The 23,058-nt window shown below is 39.5% G+C and overlaps 1 protein-coding gene across 2 annotated transcripts in view; it reads left to right on the top strand.

The window, feature by feature from the left end:
• Positions 1–23,058, top strand: part of tecpr2 (tectonin beta-propeller repeat containing 2) — a 120,867-nt gene that overhangs the window by 38,354 nt on the left and 59,455 nt on the right. For both annotated transcript variants that reach the window (XR_005946214.1, XM_041213868.1), the window contains exons 9-11: positions 628–1,652; positions 2,005–2,188; positions 2,520–2,693. Coding sequence is in view for 1 of the 2 variants with exons in the window: in XM_041213868.1 (XP_041069802.1) it covers positions 628–1,652; positions 2,005–2,188; positions 2,520–2,693 (1,383 nt within the window). In the remaining variant the exon portion in view is untranslated. The remainder of the gene's footprint in view (positions 1–627; positions 1,653–2,004; positions 2,189–2,519; positions 2,694–23,058) is intronic.

Below are 23,058 nucleotides of genomic sequence, written 5' to 3'. Positions count from 1 at the left end.
TGCGAACCTGTCCTGATGAGTGCAAGACAAAAAGCTTCTACAGCATGTTTCTATTTTTAGCAATTTCGATAAATTTGTGGGCATCTATTTTAAACGTACAAACCACCATAGAGCATTTCAATGATAACTTTTGGAGTCCTGAAGTAAAACATCAATAGAATGACTTCATGTGGTTTTGTTTATTAATTGTAGTTTGACACACATTCAACTTCTAAAAGTGGATATTTTGATGGGTTAATCTGTGGAAAAATTGCTTGATCAGCCAATAATTAGAGGGCATATATTTACTATCATGGAATGATCAGAGACATTACAGATTTTGTTTTTACAGTGGTTTGGGATTGCTCTACCAGAAGCAATTATAGTAGCATAATCCTATTTTGATGCAGTGGACCAAATAGCCTTCTGTGTTGTAAAATTTTACAATTTTGTTCTAGATGCACAAGGGTTATAATGGAAGGATTAATCTTTTTTGGCCTATTAAGGATTTTATTTTAATACTTGATAATTTATTACATTTACTACAGTATTATCTGTTGGTCTGATATGTTCTGATTTCCTGTTTTTTGCTCCCCCCAAAAAAAATCCTTTTTTTTTTAATAATTGCATGTTATCTCTGTTGTACAGCAAGTTCTACAACAGAAGGCAGTCTCATAAAACATGAAATTGACTGTTCCAATAGCTCCCAAAGTTCAGAGCCAGCACTTTTGAGTGACTTTGCTATTGATGGCTCCATAACCACGACTTGTGATTTGTCTGATCAAATGAGTTTGTTGAGCAGCAGCCTGGATCACTTGACCACAGATTCTCCTGAACGAGAGAGCCAGATTCGTACAGAATTGGATATGATTTTACAGGAAGAGAATAATTCCAACCTTTTTGGCTCCATACCATCTTCTAAATCTGTACCAACACTACAGGATGATCATCTCTCTTCAGACTGTTCACCAAAACCTTTGAAGAGTACAAATGCAGTGAATGAAAAGACACATTCCTCTGATCTGAGCTTTGCAGAATGTCTAGACCATGTATCTTCTATCAAATTAAAAATTTTAGACAGTTATTGCAGTGAAAATGAAGATTACAGAGGTGAGGTTTCAGTGTTAAATTGCTCTGAACCACTAATTGGACTGCAAGAAAATTTAGATAGCACTATGTTAGAAGCAGCTTGCAACAGTGAACCTTTTGAATTAAGATCTCAAGATCCAGAAAACAGTGGGTTGGCTGGTGGCCTAAATTTGCAAGGATCTTTAAGTGAAAGCTCAGAGTCTTTCTTGGATGAGCGACATGCACTATTGATGAGAATTCTTTCACCAGATAAAGGTCCGAACAAACAAGAAACCAAAGTTTTTTCACAATTGTATGTTTCATACAATGAACCACATTTATTAGATTCAACTGAAACTCCACAAACTTTTGAAACTGTTTGCTGTGTTGGTAATGGTGCCACTGAAAAAAAGAGCACCCAAGAACAACTTTCATCATCCAGTGATGACGAAGATATTTATGCTCATGGAGGACCTCATTCGTTATCTGAAGCCAACATAACTGAACTCTCTCTCAGTTGCAATGCTGAAAAATCATTCTGTTCAGTTTTTCAAGATTTGAATAATTCTGCTCCAGATGAAATGGAGCTTTTAAAATCGGATCAGGTGAAGCAAAACTAAATTTGTTTTTTTTCTTAAGCTAATGTCCAAGCTTAGACTTAATTTATGAACTTTTTATATATTCTGTTTTCAATTATGATCATCTGTTCTTTAACATTTTACTGAAAGACAATGGCAGATGAGCAGTGAAGAGAGCTCTGATATCAATAACAAAAGTTTGAGTTGTTTTTGTCAGAATTCTGTGAATCTATTACTAATTTAAATATGGAAACTGAAAAACTGAGTTATTGAATTTGACACATTTTTGGAAATGAGGATTTGGCTAATGGGCCCTGAAAGGGAAAAAAAAATTCAATGGAAGTTCACTGATTTGCTTCTTTTTATCTTGTGTTGATAGTTTGCTGAGAGTTGGATGGGTTACTCTGGCCCCGGGTATAGTATCCTCAGCCTGGTAGTCTCTGAAAAGCACGTCTGGTGTCTAGATTACAAGGGTGGGCTATACTGTAGCCCTTTTCATGCTACAAGTTTGCGGTGGCAGAAGTTTGAAGATGGTGTCCAGCAGGTGGCAGTATCACCATCAGGTCAGTGAAGATATGATGGTATCGCTTTGATGTGCATTGCTACAGTCATTATACAGCTAGAATTCCAAATGTTTAGTAAATTCCAATCTTCAATTTGTGTAGCTTTCTCAGTATAAGTTTTTAATGGAATATAAATTATGTGTACACACAGTAAAATGTGTGTTGCAGCTTGTGAAGAGGGATAACACAGCAGTTAACCAATAAACACAGATTCTGTATATACTGCTCTTGTGCCTTATTTGCAAAACAGGAAATTGTTCAAACTAGAATTTCAAAATCTGTTTTTTAATTTCTGACAAAGTTGGTATTATTTTAACTTTCTAAAACACAGGTACGCTGTTATGGAAGATTGAACAAAAATCAAGCAAAGCTTTTGCCTGTGGTAAAGTGACAATGAAGGGGAAGAGGCATTGGTATGAGGCTTTACCAAATGCTGCATATGTGGCTTTAAGTGATGACACTGCATGGATCATCCAAACCAATGGAGAACTCTACCTGCAAACAGGTATTTTAAGGATATGTTTATTATTGTAATAATATGGTTGCAGCAGAAAGTGTTTCTATAAGTCGGTTCAATTAATAGTTTGTAGTTTCAATTAATTTCACATTTTTCCATAGTTGCTGAAATGTTTATTGCATAGATTGTCAACAGTCAAAGAAAGTAAGACTTGCATTTATATAGTGCCTTTTGCAGTCTCTGGCTGTAATGATTTTTGGGGCATTCTATTACATGCTTTTGAAGTGGTACTCACTTCTGAAAAGTAGGAAAATTAATAAAAGATAATGCTTGTAGAAAGAAATGGGACTTTTAAATTTTAAAGAAAGCTTACCAGGTTATATCATGACTCTGTGGAACAGAAGAGTGGGACAAATTAGATAGCTCTTTCAAAGAGGCAGGCCAAGCATGATGGGCTGAATGTACTGTGTGATGCTATGGAAGTCCAACATACATAGTATTTTATCTAGTAACTATATTTCCGATTAGACTAAGATTATAGGAAAAGCTTGAGTTTGACCATCTAGGTCAGGGCCATCCTTTACCACAAAAACTGAAGGAAAAAAGGGAAATTACTTGTCACACGTTGCAAGAATTGTGAGAGAAAAAATCTTGCTTTAAGTTAAAAACTTTCAAAATATCCTCAAACTAACTAATTAGGGAAAAATAATCTTCACATCCAAGCTTCCTATAGTTTATTTTTCCTATCTCCTTCTCATTGCCATATTTTCCATTGTTCTTAGAGTATACTTTCACAGGTGCCAGTCTTGACCAGTACCAAACCTAAGTGTAAGTGAGCCTAGATGAGTATCAGCAGGCTGTTGGAAGCATCATCCATTAGCGATATACATGCAGCACTGAATAGTAATCTTGACAGGAATCCTGGCTAATTTATTTTCCTCTCCTGGCTAAGTGACATTGAGGAAAATTATAGTTCCCATAACACTGGTTGACTATAGGTAATTCGACACTATAGTTAAACATTTCAATTTTCTTCGTAATCACTTTAACTCTTTGTGTTCCTTTTCTCCACTTGAATTTTGTGCACGTTTTCAGCTAATCTGTTTAAAAAGAAATTATAAAGCATATATAATTTGATTCTCCGACAGTCTTTGCTCTCCTTCAATTGCTACTTTCTCCTAGCCCTCTTTTGCCAATGGCTTTCAGCTCTTCACATTTTACTGCCCAGTTTTATGTCCTTTTTTTGGCAGTGTACTAGGCCAATACAGTCCTGTGAGCTTAATGGATGGCTCTAATTTGTCCTGTCCTTTCAAAAATATTTACAATATAAGTAATAGTGTTGTCATGTTGCTATTTAAAACTGGATGAACAGAACATGATACTTATCACAATCAACAACTTTCCCTTTACTAGAATGAGAGGAGAATGTTGGCATCTGCTAGTACTAGGGTACAGACTGCATTGAAGTATAATGTTTTCCAGGTAAAATGCATGCATTGTAACATTTAGTAGAAGTGCGGCAAGAGTTTTGAAAAGGAATACTGGGATTTTACAGCAAAAGGTTAAGGATATAACAGTCAAGATGTGTAATAGTGAATCTATATAAAATCTTTATACATATACAGTTGGAATAGTGTGTGGAGATTTGGGCTCCACATCATTGGAAGGACATTGAGGCAATGGACAAAGTACAGCACAGGTTTTCTGGTATAGTTCACTGCCTGGTATGAGGGAGTAGAAATATAAAGAAAGACTTTAAAAACTGAAACTGTTTTAATAGACGTATTTAAAATTATAGGGGATAGGACAGAGTAGATAGGAACAAACTGCTTTTCGATTCATGCAGCAGTGGCACCAGTACTGAGGAAAGTGGGAGCTGTACTGTTGGGACGGCCTTCACCTGAACCATGCTGGGATCAGTGTTCTGACGAGTTGTACAACTAGAGTAGTAGAGAGGGCTTTAAACTAAATAGTGGAAGCTAGGGATCGTGCGAGAGGAGATGCAGTAAATCGAAAGGTGGTACCAAGGCACTAGAGCAAGGTAGTGACTGGGTAAACATAACAAGAGTATAGCAAGAAGGGACAGAGTGCAAACTTAAAGGTGCTCCAGCAGATAGACCAGAGATTGCAAATAGTAAAAAGACACTATAAAGGCTCTATATCTGAATGCATGCAGCATTCGTAACAAAATGGATGAATTGTTAGTACAGAGAAATGAATATGTATGATCTGACATCCATTACAGAGACACGGTTGCTGGGTGATCAAGACTGGGACCTGAATATTGAAGCATATCTAACATTTTGAAAAGATAGGAAGTTAGGAAAAGGTGTTGGGTTAGTTCTATTAATTAAGGATATCATTTTAGTAGTGAAAAATGACCTTCACTCAAATGAGCAAGATGTAGAATCAGCTTGGGTAGAGATAAAAAACAGGAAACATAGATCAATTGTAGGATTAGATTGTAGGTCCCCCGTAACAGTTTTTACATTGTAGGATAGAGAATACAGGAAGAAATAAAAGGGGTGTGGAAGAAAGGTACCACGATAACCATGGATGACTTTAATCAACATAGATTGGATGATTCAGATTGGCAAATGTAAGCTGGAAAGTGAGTTCATAGAGTGTCCGTAGAATAATTTCTTAGAGCAGTATGTTCTAGAGCCAACCGGGGAGCAGGCTATTCTAGGTGTGGTAAAGGAGCCTTTAGGTAACAGCGACCATAACATGATAGAATTTCATGTTCAGTTTGAAGGGGTGAAGTGTGGATCTAAGATTAGTGTTTTAAATTATAAGAGAATGAAAGCAGAGTAAAGTAAACTGGGGAACTAGTTTTAAAAGGCAGGACAGTAGAGATGGAAAGGCAAACTCTCAGCAAAAAAATCATACCAGAAGGAAAGAAAAATCCTTTGAGAAGGATGTTGAATAAAGAAATTAAGGATTGTATCAAATTGAAAGAAACACTGTACAAATCTGGTTTAGTGGTAGATCAGAAGATTGGTCAGATTTTAAGAACCAGCAAAGAATGACAGAAAAAACTAAGAGGGAGAAAGTTGAGTATGAGAGAAAACTAGCTTGTAATATAAAAGCAAATAGTAAAGATTCCTACAAGTATTTAAATAGGAAGAGAGTAACTAAAGCTGGTTCTCTTGAGAGTGAGTCTGGGGAATTGATAATTGAAAAGCAGGAATTGGTGGAGGCATTGAACAGTCTGTCTTCACTATAAAAGATTTAGAAAACTTCCCAAAGATACTTGAATCTAAAGGTGAATGGGAGGAAGGAATTTCTCAATCACCATCACTAGGTGCTGGGAAAGGTATTAGGCCTAAAGGCTGACAAGTCCCCAGGATCAAGTGACTTGTATCCTAGGATCTTAAAAGAAGTGGCTGCAGAAATAGGAGATGCATTGGTTATAATCTCCCACATTCCTTAGAACCTAGAAGGGTTCCAGTGGATTGGAAAATATCTAATGTAACACCTTTAATTCAAGAAAGGAGGGAGACAGAAAGCAAGAAACTACAGGCCAGTTAGCCTAACATCTGCCGTAGGGCAATTGCTAGAATGCATTAATAAGGAAGTTATAGCAGGATACTTGGAAAATCATAGTGGGATCAGATAGTCAACATAGCTTTGTGAAAGGGAAATCATGCTTAATTTATTAATTTTTTGAGGAAGTGGCAAACAAGATGGATAAAGAAGAACCTGTAGATGTAGTGTACTTGAATTTCCAAAAGGCATTTGATAAATTGCCACATCAAAGATTACTACACAAGAGAGCATGGTGTAGGGCATGTAAGATATTAACATGGATAAAGGATTGGTTAGCTAACAAGGAAGAAGAATGTAGGGATAAAGGGTCCTTTTCAGGTTGACAAGCTGTAACTAGTGGAGTGCCACATGAATCGGTGCTGGGGCCTCAGCAAGTTACAATCTACATCAGTGATTTGGACGAAGGGACTGAATGTATGATTGCCAAATTTGCTGATGAGACTAAGATTGATAGGAAAGTAAGTTGTCAAGAGGAGAAGAGAGTCTGCAAAGGGATATAGACAGGTTAAGTGAGTGGGCAAAAATTTGGCAGACGGAGTATAATGTAGGAAAATGTGAACTTATCCACTTTGGCAGCAAGAAAGGAAAAGCAGTATACTATTTAAATGGAGAGAGATTACAGAACTCAATGGCACAGGGATCTGGGTGTCCTGGTACATGAATCTCAAATGTACAAAGTTAGTATGCAGGTACAGCAAGTGATTAGGAAGGCAAATGGAATGTTAGTGTTTATTGCATGGGGAGTGGAATATAAAAGTAGGGAAATTTTACTGCAACTGCACAGGGTATTGGTGAGACCACATCTGGAATACTGTGTACAGTTATCTGATAAGACGTAATTGTGTTAGCAGTACAGAGAGCAGTACATTCCTGGGATGAAGGACTTATCCTATGAAGAAAGGTTGAACAGTTTGGAGTTTAGAAGAATGAGAGGTAATCTTTTTGAAACATATAAGATCATGAGGGGATTCAATAGGCTAGATCCTGGGAGGTTATTTCAACTTGAGGGGGTCTAGAACAAGGGGTTACAGTTTAAAAATAAGAGTTCTCCCTTTTAAGACTGAGATGAGAATTTTTTTCTGAGGGTCACTAGTATGTAGAATTCTCTTCCCCAGAAAGCTGGGGAATTTATTCAAGGCAGAATTAGACAGATTTTTGATATTCAAGGAAGTCTAGGATTATGGGGGAGCAGGCAGGAAAGTGGAGTTGCGACCAAAAGATCAGCCATGATCTTATCGAATGGCAAAGCAGGGTTAAAGGGCCGAATGGCCTTCTGCTACTAAGCCTTATGTTCCTAGTGGCTGAGAAATTGAGTGAGGGGACATGGATATTAGATAAAAATGCAAGAAATTTAGGACAAAGCAAGAAAAGCATGTTTTAGCACAAAAGAGTTGTGAAACTGGAATCCAGTACCAAAGTTGGTGCTTGAAACAAAAGTATGTCAAGTTTTAAGAATATGTTTGATGATAGCTGATAGAGGAAAAGACGGTTAAGGGAGGGCAGCATGAACATGGGATTAGACCAGCCTTTAGTGTTGAGAATAATTTCCAAAATTAACTGGTTGGCCTGAATGGCCTGTTCAGCTTTGTGATTTCTATGTAATTCTGTATATACAGAAAATGCATGCGATATAAAGTGCTACCCTATATTAGCACTTCAGTCAGGGAATTGTATTTTTATTTTGGAAAGCGTGGTCTGATTTCTTGGAATTTAAACCTTATCTAAGTTCCCTTTCCAATGTACTTTATGGACAGAATCTGCACCCCCCCCCCGGTTGCAGGGGAAGTTTAGAAACTAAGCGGGTGGGGAATTCCCTGAGCTGAGAGTGCGCTCTTTCGCTCATCTCCCTGAGGCTAAGTGCTGCCTCGGAGATCGGCGCCTGTCTGAAAAAATCTTATAAACAGAAGAGAGAAATTTCCCTGACGTCCCCTCATGTGACACTGGGTGGGGCCAGGGCTCCTGGCCTGCCTGACAACCTGGGTCCATTAATTACTTTAACTACTTTGTCAGTGGCCTTGATTGACCATTGACAAGTCGGCGGGTGCACAGCTGATTCTGCTGAGCCCCCACCAACCTGAAAATTGAAATGAGGCGGGGTGACGTCAGGAGTTCCACTCGAAGCCATCCGGCGCCATTTTACGTGTCGGCGAGTGGGCCCCATCCCCCACTCACCAACCAGGAAATCCTGGCCTATGTATTGTTTCTTGCTCAATCTGAAGTCTCCATCAATGGGAAGGTTACACATTTTTATTGCATGATAATGTTAGTTGGGATTACAATGTTTCTCTATATCTGTACAAATGAAGGAAATAATACCTATCTATAGGAATGATGAAAAGTGGAATAAATATATTTAACTTCCTTTGGCTCAGAGGTTGATTTATGTTGGGTATAAGATGGGTGTTTACTAACTCTTGTCTGAAAATTCTGGCACATGATTGGAACATGGATAGGTATTCATATTTTAATAAGTTATATTTTTAAATTCTCACTGTGTAACCTGGTGGATTCAGTGAGCATGGTAAAGTCAGAGCTGAAAAGGTAACAGACATTGTTTGATAGCTATTTTGTGTTAATGTTGCCTTGTTAATGGTTTGCTTAGAAATAAGCTTCTGTATTTAACACAAGCAGTCAAGAACCCACCATGAAAAATAGCATGAGAAATATCTCATGATGGCTCACCACCACCTGTCAAGGCAATTTGGAATGTGCTATAAATGCTGGCCTTGCCCATATCACCCATATTCCATGAATGAATATGAGACAAAATGTGGACTATAAAATTTGTTCTATGTATATAAGATGCACAGATAAGATTTTTTCCCCACCAGTAACAAATAATAAAACATCTGGATATTCACTACCATAATGAGGAGCAATGCACTTTTTCGCATTGACCTCTTTGTAATATATGTCTATTCTTCAGCCCAAATTCACTGATTTTAATCTCCTTCCCAGTCTCTTGTAAAAAAATTGCTGATCAACATTTCTAGGACTCGTTGGATATATGTTTTCAGCAGCCACTAACTTCTCGCAGTTCTGGCATATTGACTTTGAGCTGAGCTCCTCAACCTGTACCTTCTTCATCACAGATACTGCTTACTTTCATCTCTAGAATATCACTGACCTCTACCCCAGCCCCGGGCTTGTGATACTGAAACCATCATCCATGCTTTTTGCCACCTCCAGATTCTCCTAACTGACCTCTTATTCTCCAACCTTTATAAACTTCAATTCATCTGAAACACTGCTTCTCATATTCTATTTGACAAGAAGTCTCACTTGTCCACACTAAGCCAGTTTTGGATCTACTTTCTCGAGGGCTCAGATTTAAAACCCTAATCTCTGTAGCCAATCCATGTCTCTCGTTTCAGCAATATTCAAGTTCTGTACTACCCACGACAGTCTGTTATGTTTGAAGTGGGTCTATCTCTTTCACACTCAGATTTCAGGCTTTTGTAAACACATTCAATGTAACCTTTGTCAAAATAAAACATTGCAATTTTTTCTCTAACATTTCCCCAAATTTTGAAAAACATCCAGATATTGTTAAAGATTGAAGAGAAGCATTACATCAGTTGGATTACTAAGTACTGGTGTATCCTGGAAAGTTGTGTACATTGCACATTTGCAGATTGCAGGGTCTATCTTCAAGTCCAAGCCCAAACTTTTTGCAAGAGGCTGAGGTCTTTAAGTAAAAAGAACAACTTTCATTTATATAGTGCCATTAAATGCAGCTGCATCAAATGGAAAAAAAAAGAAAAAAGACTTGCATTTATATAGCGCTTTTCATGACCACCAGACATCTCAAAGCACTTTACAACAGTGACTATACTTCAAAAGTACTTCATTGGTTGAAGTGTAGGAAACTTGACAGACAATTTGTGCACAGCAATCTCCCAAAAATAACCAGAAAATCTCTGATGTTGATTGAAGGATAAGCATTGGCCAACTTTCCTGCTCTTCAAAATAGTGCTGTGGGATCTTTTACATCCATCTGAGCAGGCAGATGGGACCTGGCTTTAATGTCCTATCCATAAGATGGCAGCTCCAACAGTGCAACACTCCCTCATTACAGCACAGGAGTGCCAGCCTTGATTTTTGTGTTTGAGTTCTGGAGTTGGACTTGAACCAAGAACCTTATGTTTTAGAGGTGAGTGTGCTACTAACCGAACCACAGATGTCACTTAAATGTCCCTAAACAATGCAAATTCTCCATCCCTGACAGATATTTCTTTATAAACAGTCCATTCACACATCAGGCTATATGGCTTCTAGCACTCCTGGTTGAGAGTTCTCATCATTTCCACTTTGTCAGAGTGATCTTCCTTTTCATGAATCACAAGTGTACTTCCAATAATGGACCTTTCTCCTGACAGATGTTGCAGCTTATCCTTCTTTACGAAGATGGCCACACCATTTCTATTAGAGTTTAATAAAACTTTTAATGTAGATATTCAAAGACCCAAGTTAAAGGATAAACGTAGGAGGGAATAAACAGAAAATTTGGAATAAAAAGTAGACCTAGGTAATCTAGATTTTAACCCAGCTATGGTGAAGGAATGGTGATATGTGTCAAATCAGGATGGTGTGAGAGTTGCATGGTAACTTTCAGGTGGTGGTATTCCCTTGGGTAGAATTTTCCATTCGGCGTGTGAGCACATGCCTAACACGCCAGAATCTTAAACGACACGCAATGAAATCGGGCATGTGTCCCGACGTTATTGCAAAGTCACGCGATATTTCATTTGGTGGGTGCGTGCTGGAGTCGGCTGTGCACCCGCCGATAATTAATGGTCCTATTAAGGCCGTTAACCAGGTAATTAACCTGAATTTTACGCTGCCTGTCGAACCTTATGGTTGGCGGGCAGGCAAAAAGGCCAAGTGGCCTTTACGCTTTTTAATAAACCTCATCCACGAGTGGGATGAGGTTTCCTAAAGCTTTTACAAATTAAATAAAAATCTTCTTTAAAAAAAAATATGTCCCATCTCATGTAACAGTCACATGAGGGGACATGTTTCATTAAATTTTTAATATACTTGTTAAAAAAGTAAATAAGCACTTCAATCTCCCGGACGCAGCTCCGTGCCTCGGAGATTGAAGCGCTCCTGACTCTCCCTCACCCCCTGCCTGCGCAGGGAGCGCTCAGCGCTACTGCTCATGATACATACTGGGCGGGCCTTAATTGGCTCCCACCGAGCCCGCCCGACGAATGGAAAATCCTGGCCCATGTGTCTGCTGGCCATGTTGTTCTAGGCCAGAGAGGTTAAGGATTTGGAAAGTGCTGTTGCAGAACCCTTGACAATTTGCTGCAGTGCATCTTGTAGATGCTACACACTGCTGCTACTATACATCAATGGTAGTGGAGCAAATGAATGTTTAAGATGGTGGATGAGGTGCTGATCAAGCAGGCTTCATTGTCCCAGGTGTTTTTTTTTATATTCATTTTTATGGTTGTCGGCGTCACAGACCAGACAGCATTTATTGCCCACCCCTAATTGCCCTTGAGAAGGTGGTGGCGAGCTTCCCTCTTGAACCGCTGTAGTCCCCATGGTGTAGGTACACCCACAATGCTGTTAGGGAGAGAGTTCTAGGTTTTTGACCCAGTGACAGCGTCGAGCTTCTTGAATTGGGAGATTGACCCACCTTTCGCGCTGTTTTCAGTCTTACCTTCTGGAAGCGAGAGGAGTCGGACCTGCGTGGGAGCACCTTTCCTGAGCTGCTTGGTGGATGTGTAAAAAGTGTGAGTGATGTAACGGGAAAGTCGTGAGTTGACTGGTCCTTGAGCAGCTGCTGTTAGGGACTGTGTTTCAATCCCAGTAATTTTGAAAAACACAATTTCTAAACAAGCACAGGGAAAGTAAGTACTTATAGGCACGGGAGAGAGCTGATTTCAGTAAGGGCAAAGAATTTCTACTTTCTACTAATCTCCAGTTAATAGTACAAGAATAAGGTTAGTTAAAGTAAGTAAAGTCATTTAAAAGTTTAAATTTAAGGCATGACAGGACAGCTCAGTCAAGCGGAATGCCCGTCCTGTGGCATGTGGGGAGTCATGGACACTCCTTGTGACCCAGACGAGCCCGTGTGCAGGAAGTGTCACCGGCCTGCATAAGCTTGAGTTCCATGTTTCAGAGCTTGAGCAGTGGCTGGGGTCACTGAGGCACATCGGTGAGGCAGAGAACTAAATGGTTAGCACGTTCAGTGGGGTGATCATACCACAAGTTAGGGGCAAGGAGGCAGATAGGGAATGGGTGACCACCAGGCCATCAAGGGAAACAGACAGGTAGTGCAGGAGTCACCAGAGGTCCTGCTCACTAATTAGTTTTCCCTTCTGGATATCAGTGGATCAGATGGATCCTTGGAGGAGTGCAGCAAGACCCAAGCCCACCGCATCACTGGTGGCCCAGCTGTACTAGATGGGAGGAAGAAGAACAGAAGGGCAGTACTGATAGGGGATTCTTTAGGGGAACAGACAGGTATTTCTGTGACCGTCAACATGACTCCAGGGTGGTTTGTTGCTTCCCTGGTGCTAGGGTCAAGGATGTCGCAGGACGACTGCAGGACATACTTGTGGGGGAGGGCCAACAGCCAGAGGTCGTAGTACATTGGTACCAACGACATAGGTAGGAAGATGAATGTGGTCCTGCAATTGGAATTTAGGGAGATAGGCAGAAAATTAGCAAGCAGGACCTCAAAGTAGTAATCTCCAGATTACTCCCAGTGCCATGTGCAAGTGAGTATGGAAATAGGAAGATAAGACAGATGAATGCGTGGCTGGAAAGATGGTGCTGGAGGGAGGGCTTTAGATTCTTGGGACACTGGGACTGGCTCTGAGGGAGATGACACCTGTACAAGCCGGATGGTTTGCTTCCGAACAGAGCCGGGACCAAGTTCCTTGCCAAACGTTTTGCTAGTGCTGTTGGGGAGGGTTCAACCTAACTCAGCAGGGGCGTGGGAACCAGGAGAGAATGTCAGAAAGTAATACCAGGGTACTCGAAATGCTGGGAGAGGCAGGTAGCACTAAAATAGAGAGTAATAAGTTAATAGACAAAGTTGGAGTAAGGGAGTAAGTAGTGAAGTCTAAATCAGGCTGCATGTATGTGAATGCATGGAGTATAGTTAATAAAATTGGGGAGTTACAGGCATTGATTGCCTTGTGGGATTATGATGTTGTGGCGATAACGGCGACCCTGGCTTAAGCAGGGCAGATCTGGGTGTTAAATATCCCTGGTTACAAGGTGTACAGAAAAGATAGGAAAGGGAAAAAAGGAGGAGGGGTGGCATTTTTGGTTAAGGAGAGTATTGCAGTACTGGAGAAAGAGGATGTATCAGAGGATTCAAGGACAGAATTGATTTGGCTAGAGCTAAGGAATAAAAAGGGTGCAGTTACATTGCTCAGTGTAATATATAGACCACCAGCTAGTGGGAAGGATATAGAGGAAAAAATCTGCAAGGAAATTAGAGAGGCATAAACATCAGAGTAGCTATAGTGGGGGACTTTAATTACCCATATATAGAGTGGGATAGTGGTGGTGTAAGCGGCAGTGAGGGACCAGCACTCCTAGATTGTGTTCAGGAGAATTTCCTACAGCAGTAAGTGTCCAGTCCAACAAGAAAGGAGGCACTGCTAGACCTGGTTCTTGGGGATGAGGTGGGCCAAGTAGATAAAGCGACAGTGGGGAAACATTTAGGGGACAGTGATCGTTGTATCATACGGTTTAGGATGACGGTGGAAAATGACATTGGTCAATTCAGAGTAAGAATAATCAACTGGCAGAAAGTGGACTTCAGTGGGGCAAGAACAGAGCTGGGCTGGATAGACTGGAACCAAAGGCTGGCGGGAAAAACAGTAGCTGAACAATGGGCTACCTTCAAAGAGGAGATGGTTTGGGCACAGTCAAGTTATGTTCCCTCAAAAGGGAAGGGTAGGACAAACAAAGCCAGAGCTCCCTGGATGACAAAGAAGATGGAAATTAAATTAAAGAAGAAAAATTGTGCTTAAGACAGGTGTCAGATAGCAAATACAATTGAGAACCAAGCTGAATACAGAGGTTTAGAAGGGATGTTGGAAAGCAAATACGAGATGCAAAGAGGGATTATGAAGAACACAGGCAGCTAACATAAAAGGAAATGGCAAAGTATTTTGTAAGTACATCAATAGTAAAAGGCTGGTAAAAGGAGGAGCAGGGCCAATTAGGGACCAACAAGGGAATTTGCACATAAGACGCATGGCTAAGGTGTTAAATGAATACTTTGCACCTATTTTTACCCACGAGGCAGATGCTGCCCAGGCCCTGGTGACAGAGGAAGAAACCCAGTCACTAGAAGTGTTTAACATTGATAAGGAGGAGGAATTGGATAAGCTGTCAGTACTTAAAGTTGATAAAGGCAACGGGGCCAGATGAGATGCAAGCAAGAATATTGTCGGAAGTGAAGGTGCAAATTGCAGAGGCACTGGCAATAATCTTTCAATGTTCCCTGGATTCGGAGGTACAGGAGGATGGGGGAATTGCAAACATTGTACAAAAAAGGTTGTAAAGATCTGCCCTGCAATTACAGACCAGTCAGTTTAAGTTTGGTTGTGGGGAAACTTCTAGAAACAATTATTTGGGATTGAATTAGTAGTCACATGGAAAAATGTGGATTGATTCGGAAAAGTCAGCATAGATTTGTTAAATGAAAATCATGTCTATCCAATTTGCTGTAGTGTTTCTAAGAGGTAACCAAGATAGTTGATGAGGGCAAGGCCATTGTTGTGTTTATGGACTTCCAAAAGGTGTTTGATACAGTATCACACAACAGACTTGTGAGGAAAGTTATAGGTCATGGAATAAAAGGGACAGTAGCAACATGGATACAAAATTGGCTGAGGGATAGGAAACAGAGTAATGGTTAATGGGTATTTTTCAGGCTGGAAGAAGGTTTGTAGTGGAGTTCCCTAGGGGTTGGTATTGGGACCCATGCTTTTCCTGATATATATAAATGATCTAAATCTTGATGTGCAGGGGACAATTTCAAAGTTTGCAGATGACACAAAACTTGGGAGCATTGTAAATTGTGAGGACAGTGTAGAACTTCAAAAAAACATTGATACATTGGTGGAGTGGGCAGATAAGTGGTAAATGAAGTTAAATGCAGAGAAGTGTGAGGTGATACACTTTGGTACAAAGGACATGGAGAGACCGTATAAAATAAAGGAGCAGAGAGACCTGGGTGTATATATACATAAGTCATTAAAGATGGCGGAACAAGTAGAGCGAGTTGTTTTTAAAGCACAGTATTCTAGGCTTCATTAATAGGGGCATAGAGTACAACAGCAGGGAGGTTATGATGAAGCTCTTTAGAACACTGGTTAGACCTCAGCTGGAGAATTGTGTACAGTTCTGGGCGGCACACTATAGGAAGGATGTGAATGCTTTAGAAGGAGTGCAGAAGAGGTTTATAAGAATCGTTCCAGGGATGAGACACTTTAGTTATGAGGAAAAATTGGAAAAGTTGGGAGTGTTTTCCTTGGAGTGGAGAAAGCTAAGAGGAGACTTGATAGAAGTTTTCAAAATCATGAGGGGCCTGAACAGAGTAGACAAGGAGAAACTGTTCCACTTGTAAACGGATCGAGAACCAGAGGACACAGGTTTAAAGTGCTTTGCAAAAGAAGCAAATGCGAGGTAAGAGAAGAACCTTTTCATACTGTGAGCAGTTAGGGTTTGGAATATACTACCTGGAAATGTGGTGGAGGCAGATTCACTTGAGGCATTCAAGAGGATATTGGATGATTGTTTCAATTGAAACAATATGCAGGGTTACAGGGAAAAGGCAAGAGATTGGCACTAAGTTAAAGTGCTCAGAGAGCCAGTGCAGACACGATGGGCTGAATGGCCTTCTACACTGTAACAATTCTGTGATGTTGATGGAACTGTTCTCATTCAGGCAAGTGGAGGGTATTACATTATGCTCTTGAGTTACTCATTGCAGAATTCCCAACCTCTGACCTGTCCTTGAAGCCACAGTATTTATATTGATGGTTCCAGTCAGTTTCTGGTCAATGATAATCCCTGCGCCCAGATGTTGATAGTGGGGGATTCAGTGGTAATGCCACTGAATGTCAAAGGAAGATGGGGGTGTGGGGTGTGTGTGTATGTTAGTGTGATGTGTGTATGTTAGTGTGATGTGTGTATGTTAGTGTGATGTGTGTATGTTAGTGTGATGTGTGTATGTTAGTGTGATGTGTGTATGTTAGTGTGATGTGTGTATGTTAGTGTGATGTGTGTATGTTAGTGTGATGTGTGTATGTTAGTGTGATGTGTGTGTGTTAGTGTGATATGTGTGTGTGTGTTAGTGTGATATGTGTGTGTGTGTTAGTGTGATATGTGTGTGTGTGTTAGTGTGATATGTGTGTGTGTGTTAGTGTGATATGTGTGTGTGTGTTAGTGTGATATGTGTGTGTGTGTTAGTGTGATATGTGTGTGTGTGTTAGTGTGATATGTGTGTGTGTGTTAGTGTGATATGTGTGTGTGTGTTAGTGTGATATGTGTGTGTGTGTTAGTGTGATATGTGTGTGTGTGTTAGTGTGATATGTGTGTGTGTGTTAGTGTGATATGTGTGTGTGTGTGTTAGTGTGATATGTGTGTGTGTGTGTTAGTGTGATATGTGTGTGTGTGTGTTAGTGTGATATGTGTGTGTGTGTGTTAGTGTGATATGTGTGTGTGTGTGTTAGTGTGATATGTGTGTGTGTGTTAGTGTGATATGTGTGTGTGTGTTAGTGTGATATGTGTGTGTGTGTTAGTGTGATATGTGTGTGTGAGTTAGTGTGATATGTGTGTGTGTGTGTGTGTTAGTGTGATATATGTGTGTGTGTGTTAGTGTGATATATGTGTGTGTGTGTTAGTGTGATATATGTGTGTGTGTGTTAGTGTGATATATGTGTGTGTGTTAGTGTGATATATGTGTGTGTGTTAGTGTGATATATGTGTGTGTGTTAGTGTGATATATGTGTGTGTGTTAGTGTGATATATGTGTGTGTGTTAGTGTGATATATGTGTGTGTGTTAGTGTGATATATGTGTGTGTGTTAGTGTGATATATGTGTGTGTGTTAGTGTGATATATGTGTGTGTGTGTGTTAGTGTGATATATGTGTGTGTGTGTGTTAGTGTGATATATGTGTGTGTGTGTTAGTGTGATATATGTGTGTGTGTGTGTGTTAGTGTGATATGTGTGTGTGTGTGTGTTAGTGTGATATATGTGTGTGTGTGTGTTAGTGTGATATATGTGTGTGTGTGTGTTAGTGTGATATATGTGTGTGTGTGTGTTAGTGTGATATATGTGTGTGTGTGTGTTAGTGTGATATATGTGTGTGTGTGTGTTAGTGTGATATATGTGTGTGTGTTAGTGTGATATATGTGTGTGTGTTAGTGTGATATATGTGTGTGTGTTAGTGTGATATATGTGTGTGTGTTAGTGTGATATATGTGTGTGTGTGTTAGTGTGATATATGTGTGTGTGTGTTAGTGTGATATATGTGTGTGTGTGTTAGTGTGATATATGTGTGTGTGTGTTAGTGTGATATATGTGTGTGTGTGTGTTAGTGTGATATATGTGTGTGTGTGTGTTAGTGTGATATATGTGTGTGTGTGTTAGTGTGATATATGTGTGTGTGTTAGTGTGATATATGTGTGTGTGTTAGTGTGATATATGTGTGTGTGTGTTAGTGTGATATATGTGTGTGTGTTAGTGTGATATATGTGTGTGTGTTAGTGTGATATATGTGTGTGTGTTAGTGTGATATATGTGTGTGTGTTAGTGTGATATATGTGTGTGTGTTAGTGTGATATATGTGTGTGTGTTAGTGTGATATATGTGTGTGTGTTAGTGTGATATATGTGTGTGTGTTAGTGTGATATATGTGTGTGTTAGTGTGATATATGTGTGTGTTAGTGTGATATGTGTGTGTGTTAGTGTGATATGTGTGTGTGTGTTAGTGTGATATGTGTGTGTGTGTTAGTGTGATATGTGTGTGTGTGTTAGTGTGATATGTGTGTGTGTGTTAGTGTGATATGTGTGTGTGTGTTAGTGTGATATATGTGTGTGTGTGTGTGTTAGTGTGATATATGTGTGTGTGTGTGTGTTAGTGTGATATGTGTGTGTGTGTGTTAGTGTGATATATGTGTGTGTGTGTGTTAGTGTGATATATGTGTGTGTGTGTGTTAGTGTGATATATGTGTGTGTGTGTTAGTGTGATATATGTGTGTGTGTTAGTGTGATATATGTGTGTGTGTTAGTGTGATATATGTGTGTGTGTTAGTGTGATATATGTGTGTGTGTTAGTGTGATATATGTGTGTGTGTGTGTGTTAGTGTGATATATGTGTGTGTGTGTGTTAGTGTGATATATGTGTGTGTGTGTTAGTGTGATATATGTGTGTGTGTGTTAGTGTGATATATGTGTGTGTGTGTGTGTGTTAGTGTGATATGTGTGTGTGTGTGTGTTAGTGTGATATGTGTGTGTGTGTGTGTTAGTGTGATATATGTGTGTGTGTGTGTTAGTGTGATATATGTGTGTGTGTGTGTTAGTGTGATATATGTGTGTGTGTGTGTTAGTGGGATATATGTGTGTGTGTGTGTTAGTGGGATATATGTGTGTGTGTGTGTTAGTGTGATATATGTGTGTGTGTTAGTGTGATATATGTGTGTGTGTTAGTGTGATATATGTGTGTGTGTTAGTGTGATATATGTGTGTGTGTTAGTGTGATATATGTGTGTGTGTGTTAGTGTGATATATGTGTGTGTGTGTTAGTGTGATATATGTGTGTGTGTGTTAGTGTGATATATGTGTGTGTGTGTTAGTGTGATATATGTGTGTGTGTGTTAGTGTGATATATGTGTGTGTGTGTGTTAGTGTGATATATGTGTGTGTGTGTGTTAGTGTGATATATGTGTGTGTGTTAGTGTGATATATGTGTGTGTGTTAGTGTGATATATGTGTGTGTGTGTTAGTGTGATATATGTGTGTGTGTTAGTGTGATATATGTGTGTGTGTTAGTGTGATATATGTGTGTGTGTTAGTGTGATATATGTGTGTGTGTTAGTGTGATATATGTGTGTGTGTTAGTGTGATATATGTGTGTGTGTTAGTGTGATATATGTGTGTGTGTTAGTGTGATATATGTGTGTGTGTTAGTGTGATATATGTGTGTGTGTTAGTGTGATATATGTGTGTGTGTTAGTGTGATATATGTGTGTGTGTTAGTGTGATATGTGTGTGTGTGTTAGTGTGATATGTGTGTGTGTGTTAGTGTGATATGTGTGTGTGTGTTAGTGTGATATGTGTGTGTGTGTTAGTGTGATATGTGTGTGTGTGTTAGTGTGATATATGTGTGTGTGTGTGTGTTAGTGTGATATATGTGTGTGTGTGTGTGTTAGTGTGATATATGTGTGTGTGTGTGTGTTAGTGTGATATATGTGTGTGTGTGTGTTAGTGTGATATATGTGTGTGTGTGTGTTAGTGTGATATATGTGTGTGTGTGTTAGTGTGATGTATGTGTGTGTGTGTGTTAGTGTGATGTATGTGTGTGTGTGTGTTAGTGTGATGTATGTGTGTGTGTGTGTTAGTGTGATGTATGTGTGTGTGTGTTAGTGTGATATATGTGTGTGTGTGTTAGTGTGATATATGTGTGTGTGTGTTAGTGTGATATATGTGTGTGTGTTAGTGTGATATATGTGTGTGTGTTAGTGTGATATATGTGTGTGTGTTAGTGTGATATATGTGTGTGTGTTAGTGTGATATATGTGTGTGTGTTAGTGTGATATATGTGTGTGTGTTAGTGTGATATATGTGTGTGTGTTAGTGTGATATATGTGTGTGTGTTAGTGTGATATATGTGTGTGTGTTAGTGTGATATATGTGTGTGTTAGTGTGATATATGTGTGTGTGTTAGTGTGATATATGTGTGTGTGTTAGTGTGATATATGTGTGTGTGTTAGTGTGATATGTGTGTGTGTTAGTGTGATATGTGTGTGTGTTAGTGTGATATGTGTGTGTGTTAGTGTGATATATGTGTGTGTGTTAGTGTGATATATGTGTGTGTGTTAGTGTGATATATGTGTGTGTGTTAGTGTGATATATGTGTGTGTGTTAGTGTGATATATGTGTGTGTGTTAGTGTGATATATGTGTGTGTGTTAGTGTGATATATGTGTGTGTGTTAGTGTGATATATGTGTGTGTGTTAGTGTGATATATGTGTGTGTGTTAGTGTGATATGTGTGTGTGTTAGTGTGATATGTGTGTGTGTTAGTGTGATATGTGTGTGTGTTAGTGTGATATATGTGTGTGTGTTAGTGTGATATATGTGTGTGTGTTAGTGTGATATATGTGTGTGTGTTAGTGTGATATATGTGTGTGTGTGTAGTGTGATATAGTGTGTGTGTGTTAGTGTGATATATGTGTGTGTGTTAGTGTGATATATGTGTGTGTGTTAGTGTGATATATGTGTGTGTGTTAGTGTGATATATGTGTGTGTGTTAGTGTGATATATGTGTGTGTGTTAGTGTGATATATGTGTGTGTGTTAGTGTGATATATGTGTGTGTGTGTTAGTGTGATATATGTGTGTGTGTGTGTTAGTGTGATATATGTGTGTGTGTGTTAGTGTGATATATGTGTGTGTGTGTGTTAGTGTGATGTATGTGTGTGTGTGTGGTTAGTGTGATATATGTGTGTGTGTGTGTTAGTGTGATATATGTGTGTGTGTGTGTTAGTGTGTATATGTGTGTGTGTGTTAGTGTGATATATGTGTGTGTGTGTGTTAGTGTGATATATGTGTGTGGGTGTTAGTGTGATATATGTGTGTGTGTGTTAGTGTGATATATGTGTGTGTGTGTTAGTGTGATATATGTGTGTGTGTGTTAGTGTGATATATGTGTGGTGTGTTAGTGTGATATATGTGTGTGTGTTAGTGTGATATATGTGTGTGTGTTAGTGTGATATATGTGTGTGTGTTAGTGTGATATATGTGTGTGTGTTAGTGTGATATATGTGTGTGTGTTAGTGTGATATATGTGTGTGTGTTAGTGTGATATATGTGTGTGTGTTAGTGTGATATATGTGTGTGTGTTAGTGTGATATATGTGTGTGTGTTAGTGTGATATATGTGTGTGTGTTAGTGTGATATATGTGTGTGTGTTAGTGTGATATATGTGTGTGTGTTAGTGTGATATGTGTGTGTGTTAGTGTGATATATGTGTGTGTGTTAGTGTGATATATGTGTGTGTGTTAGTGTGATATATGTGTGTGTGTTAGTGTGATATATGTGTGTGTTAGTGTGATATATGTGTGTGTGTTAGTGTGATATATGTGTGTGTGTTAGTGTGATATATGTGTGTGTGTTAGTGTGATATATGTGTGTGTGTTAGTGTGATATATGTGTGTGTGTTAGTGTGATATATGTGTGTGTCTGTGTTAGTGTGTGATATATTTGTGTGTGTGTTAGTGTGATATTGTGTGTGTGTTAGTGTGATATATGTGTGTGTGTTAGTGTGATATATGTGTGTGTGTTAGTGTGTTATATGTGTGTGTGTTATGTGTGATAATGTGTGTGTGTAGTGTGATATATGTGTGGTGTGTTAGTGTGATATATGTGTGTGTGTTAGTGTGATATATGTGTGTGTGTTAGTGTGTATATGTTGTGTGTGTTAGTGTGATATATGTGTGTGTGTTAGTGTGATATATGTGTGTGTGTGTTAGTGTGATATATGTGAGTGTGTGTGTTAGTGTGTTATGGTGTGTGGTAGTGATATATGTGGTGTGTAGTGTGATAGTGTGTGTTAGTGTGATGTGTGTTTGTTGGTGTGTGTGAGTGGGTGTGTGTGTGTTAGTGTGGTGTTGTGTGTGTGTGTGTGTGTTAGGGTGTTTTAGTGTGTGTTGGGTGTGTGTGTGGTGTGTGTGTGTGTGTGTGTTAGTGTGTGATGTGTGTGTGTGTGTGTTAGTGTGATATATGTGTGTGTGTTAGTGTGATATATGTGTGTGTGTGTTAGTGTGATATGTGGTGTGGTGTGTTAGTGTGATATGTGTGTGTGTGTTGTTGTGTGTGATGTGTGTGTGTTTGTGTGTGTGATATGTGTGTGTGTGTGTGTTAGTGTGTGTGTGTGTGTGTGTTAGTGTGATGTGTGGTGTGTGATATGTGTGTGTGTTAGTGTGTGATATGTGTGTGTGTGTGTGTGTGTGTTAGTGTGTGTGTGTGTGTGTATGTGTGTGTGTTTGTGTGTGTGTTAGTGTGTGTTAGTGTGTGTGTGTGTGTGTTATGTGTGTGTGGTGTGTGTGTGTTAGTGTGATTGTGTGTGTGTGTGTGTGTGTTGGGTGTGTGTGGTGTGTGTGATAGTGGTGTGTGTGTGTGTGTGTGTGTGTAGTGTGTAGTGTGTGAGTGTAGTGTGATATGTGTGTGTGTGTAGTGTGATATGTGTGTGTGTTTGTTGTGTTAGTGTGTGTGTGTGTGTGTGTGTGTGTGTTGTAGTGTGTGTATGTGATGTGTGTGTGTGTGTAGTGTGATATGTGTGTGTGTGTTAGTGTGTGTGATGTGAGGGTGTGTGTGTGTGTATGTGTGTGTTAGTGTGTGTATGTGTGGTGTGTGTGTGATGTGTGTGTGGTGTGTGGTGTGTGTGTGTGTGTGTGTTAGTGTGTGTTGTGTGTGGTGTGTGTGAGTATATGTGTGTGTGTGTTAGTGTGATATATGTGTGTGTGTGGTGTGTGTGTGTGTGTGTGTGTGTTATATGTGTGTGTGTGTTAGTGTGTATGTGTGTGTGTGTGTTAGTGTGATATGTGTGTGTGTGTGTGAGGTGTGATATGGTGTGTGTGTGTTAGTGTGATTGTGTGTG

This window comes from Carcharodon carcharias, chromosome 20, assembly GCF_017639515.1.
Source record: "Carcharodon carcharias isolate sCarCar2 chromosome 20, sCarCar2.pri, whole genome shotgun sequence".
NCBI lineage: Eukaryota > Metazoa > Chordata > Chondrichthyes > Lamniformes > Lamnidae > Carcharodon > Carcharodon carcharias.
The sequence above is the reverse complement of the archived record's forward strand: the minus strand, read 5'-3'. Positions and strand labels throughout refer to the sequence as shown.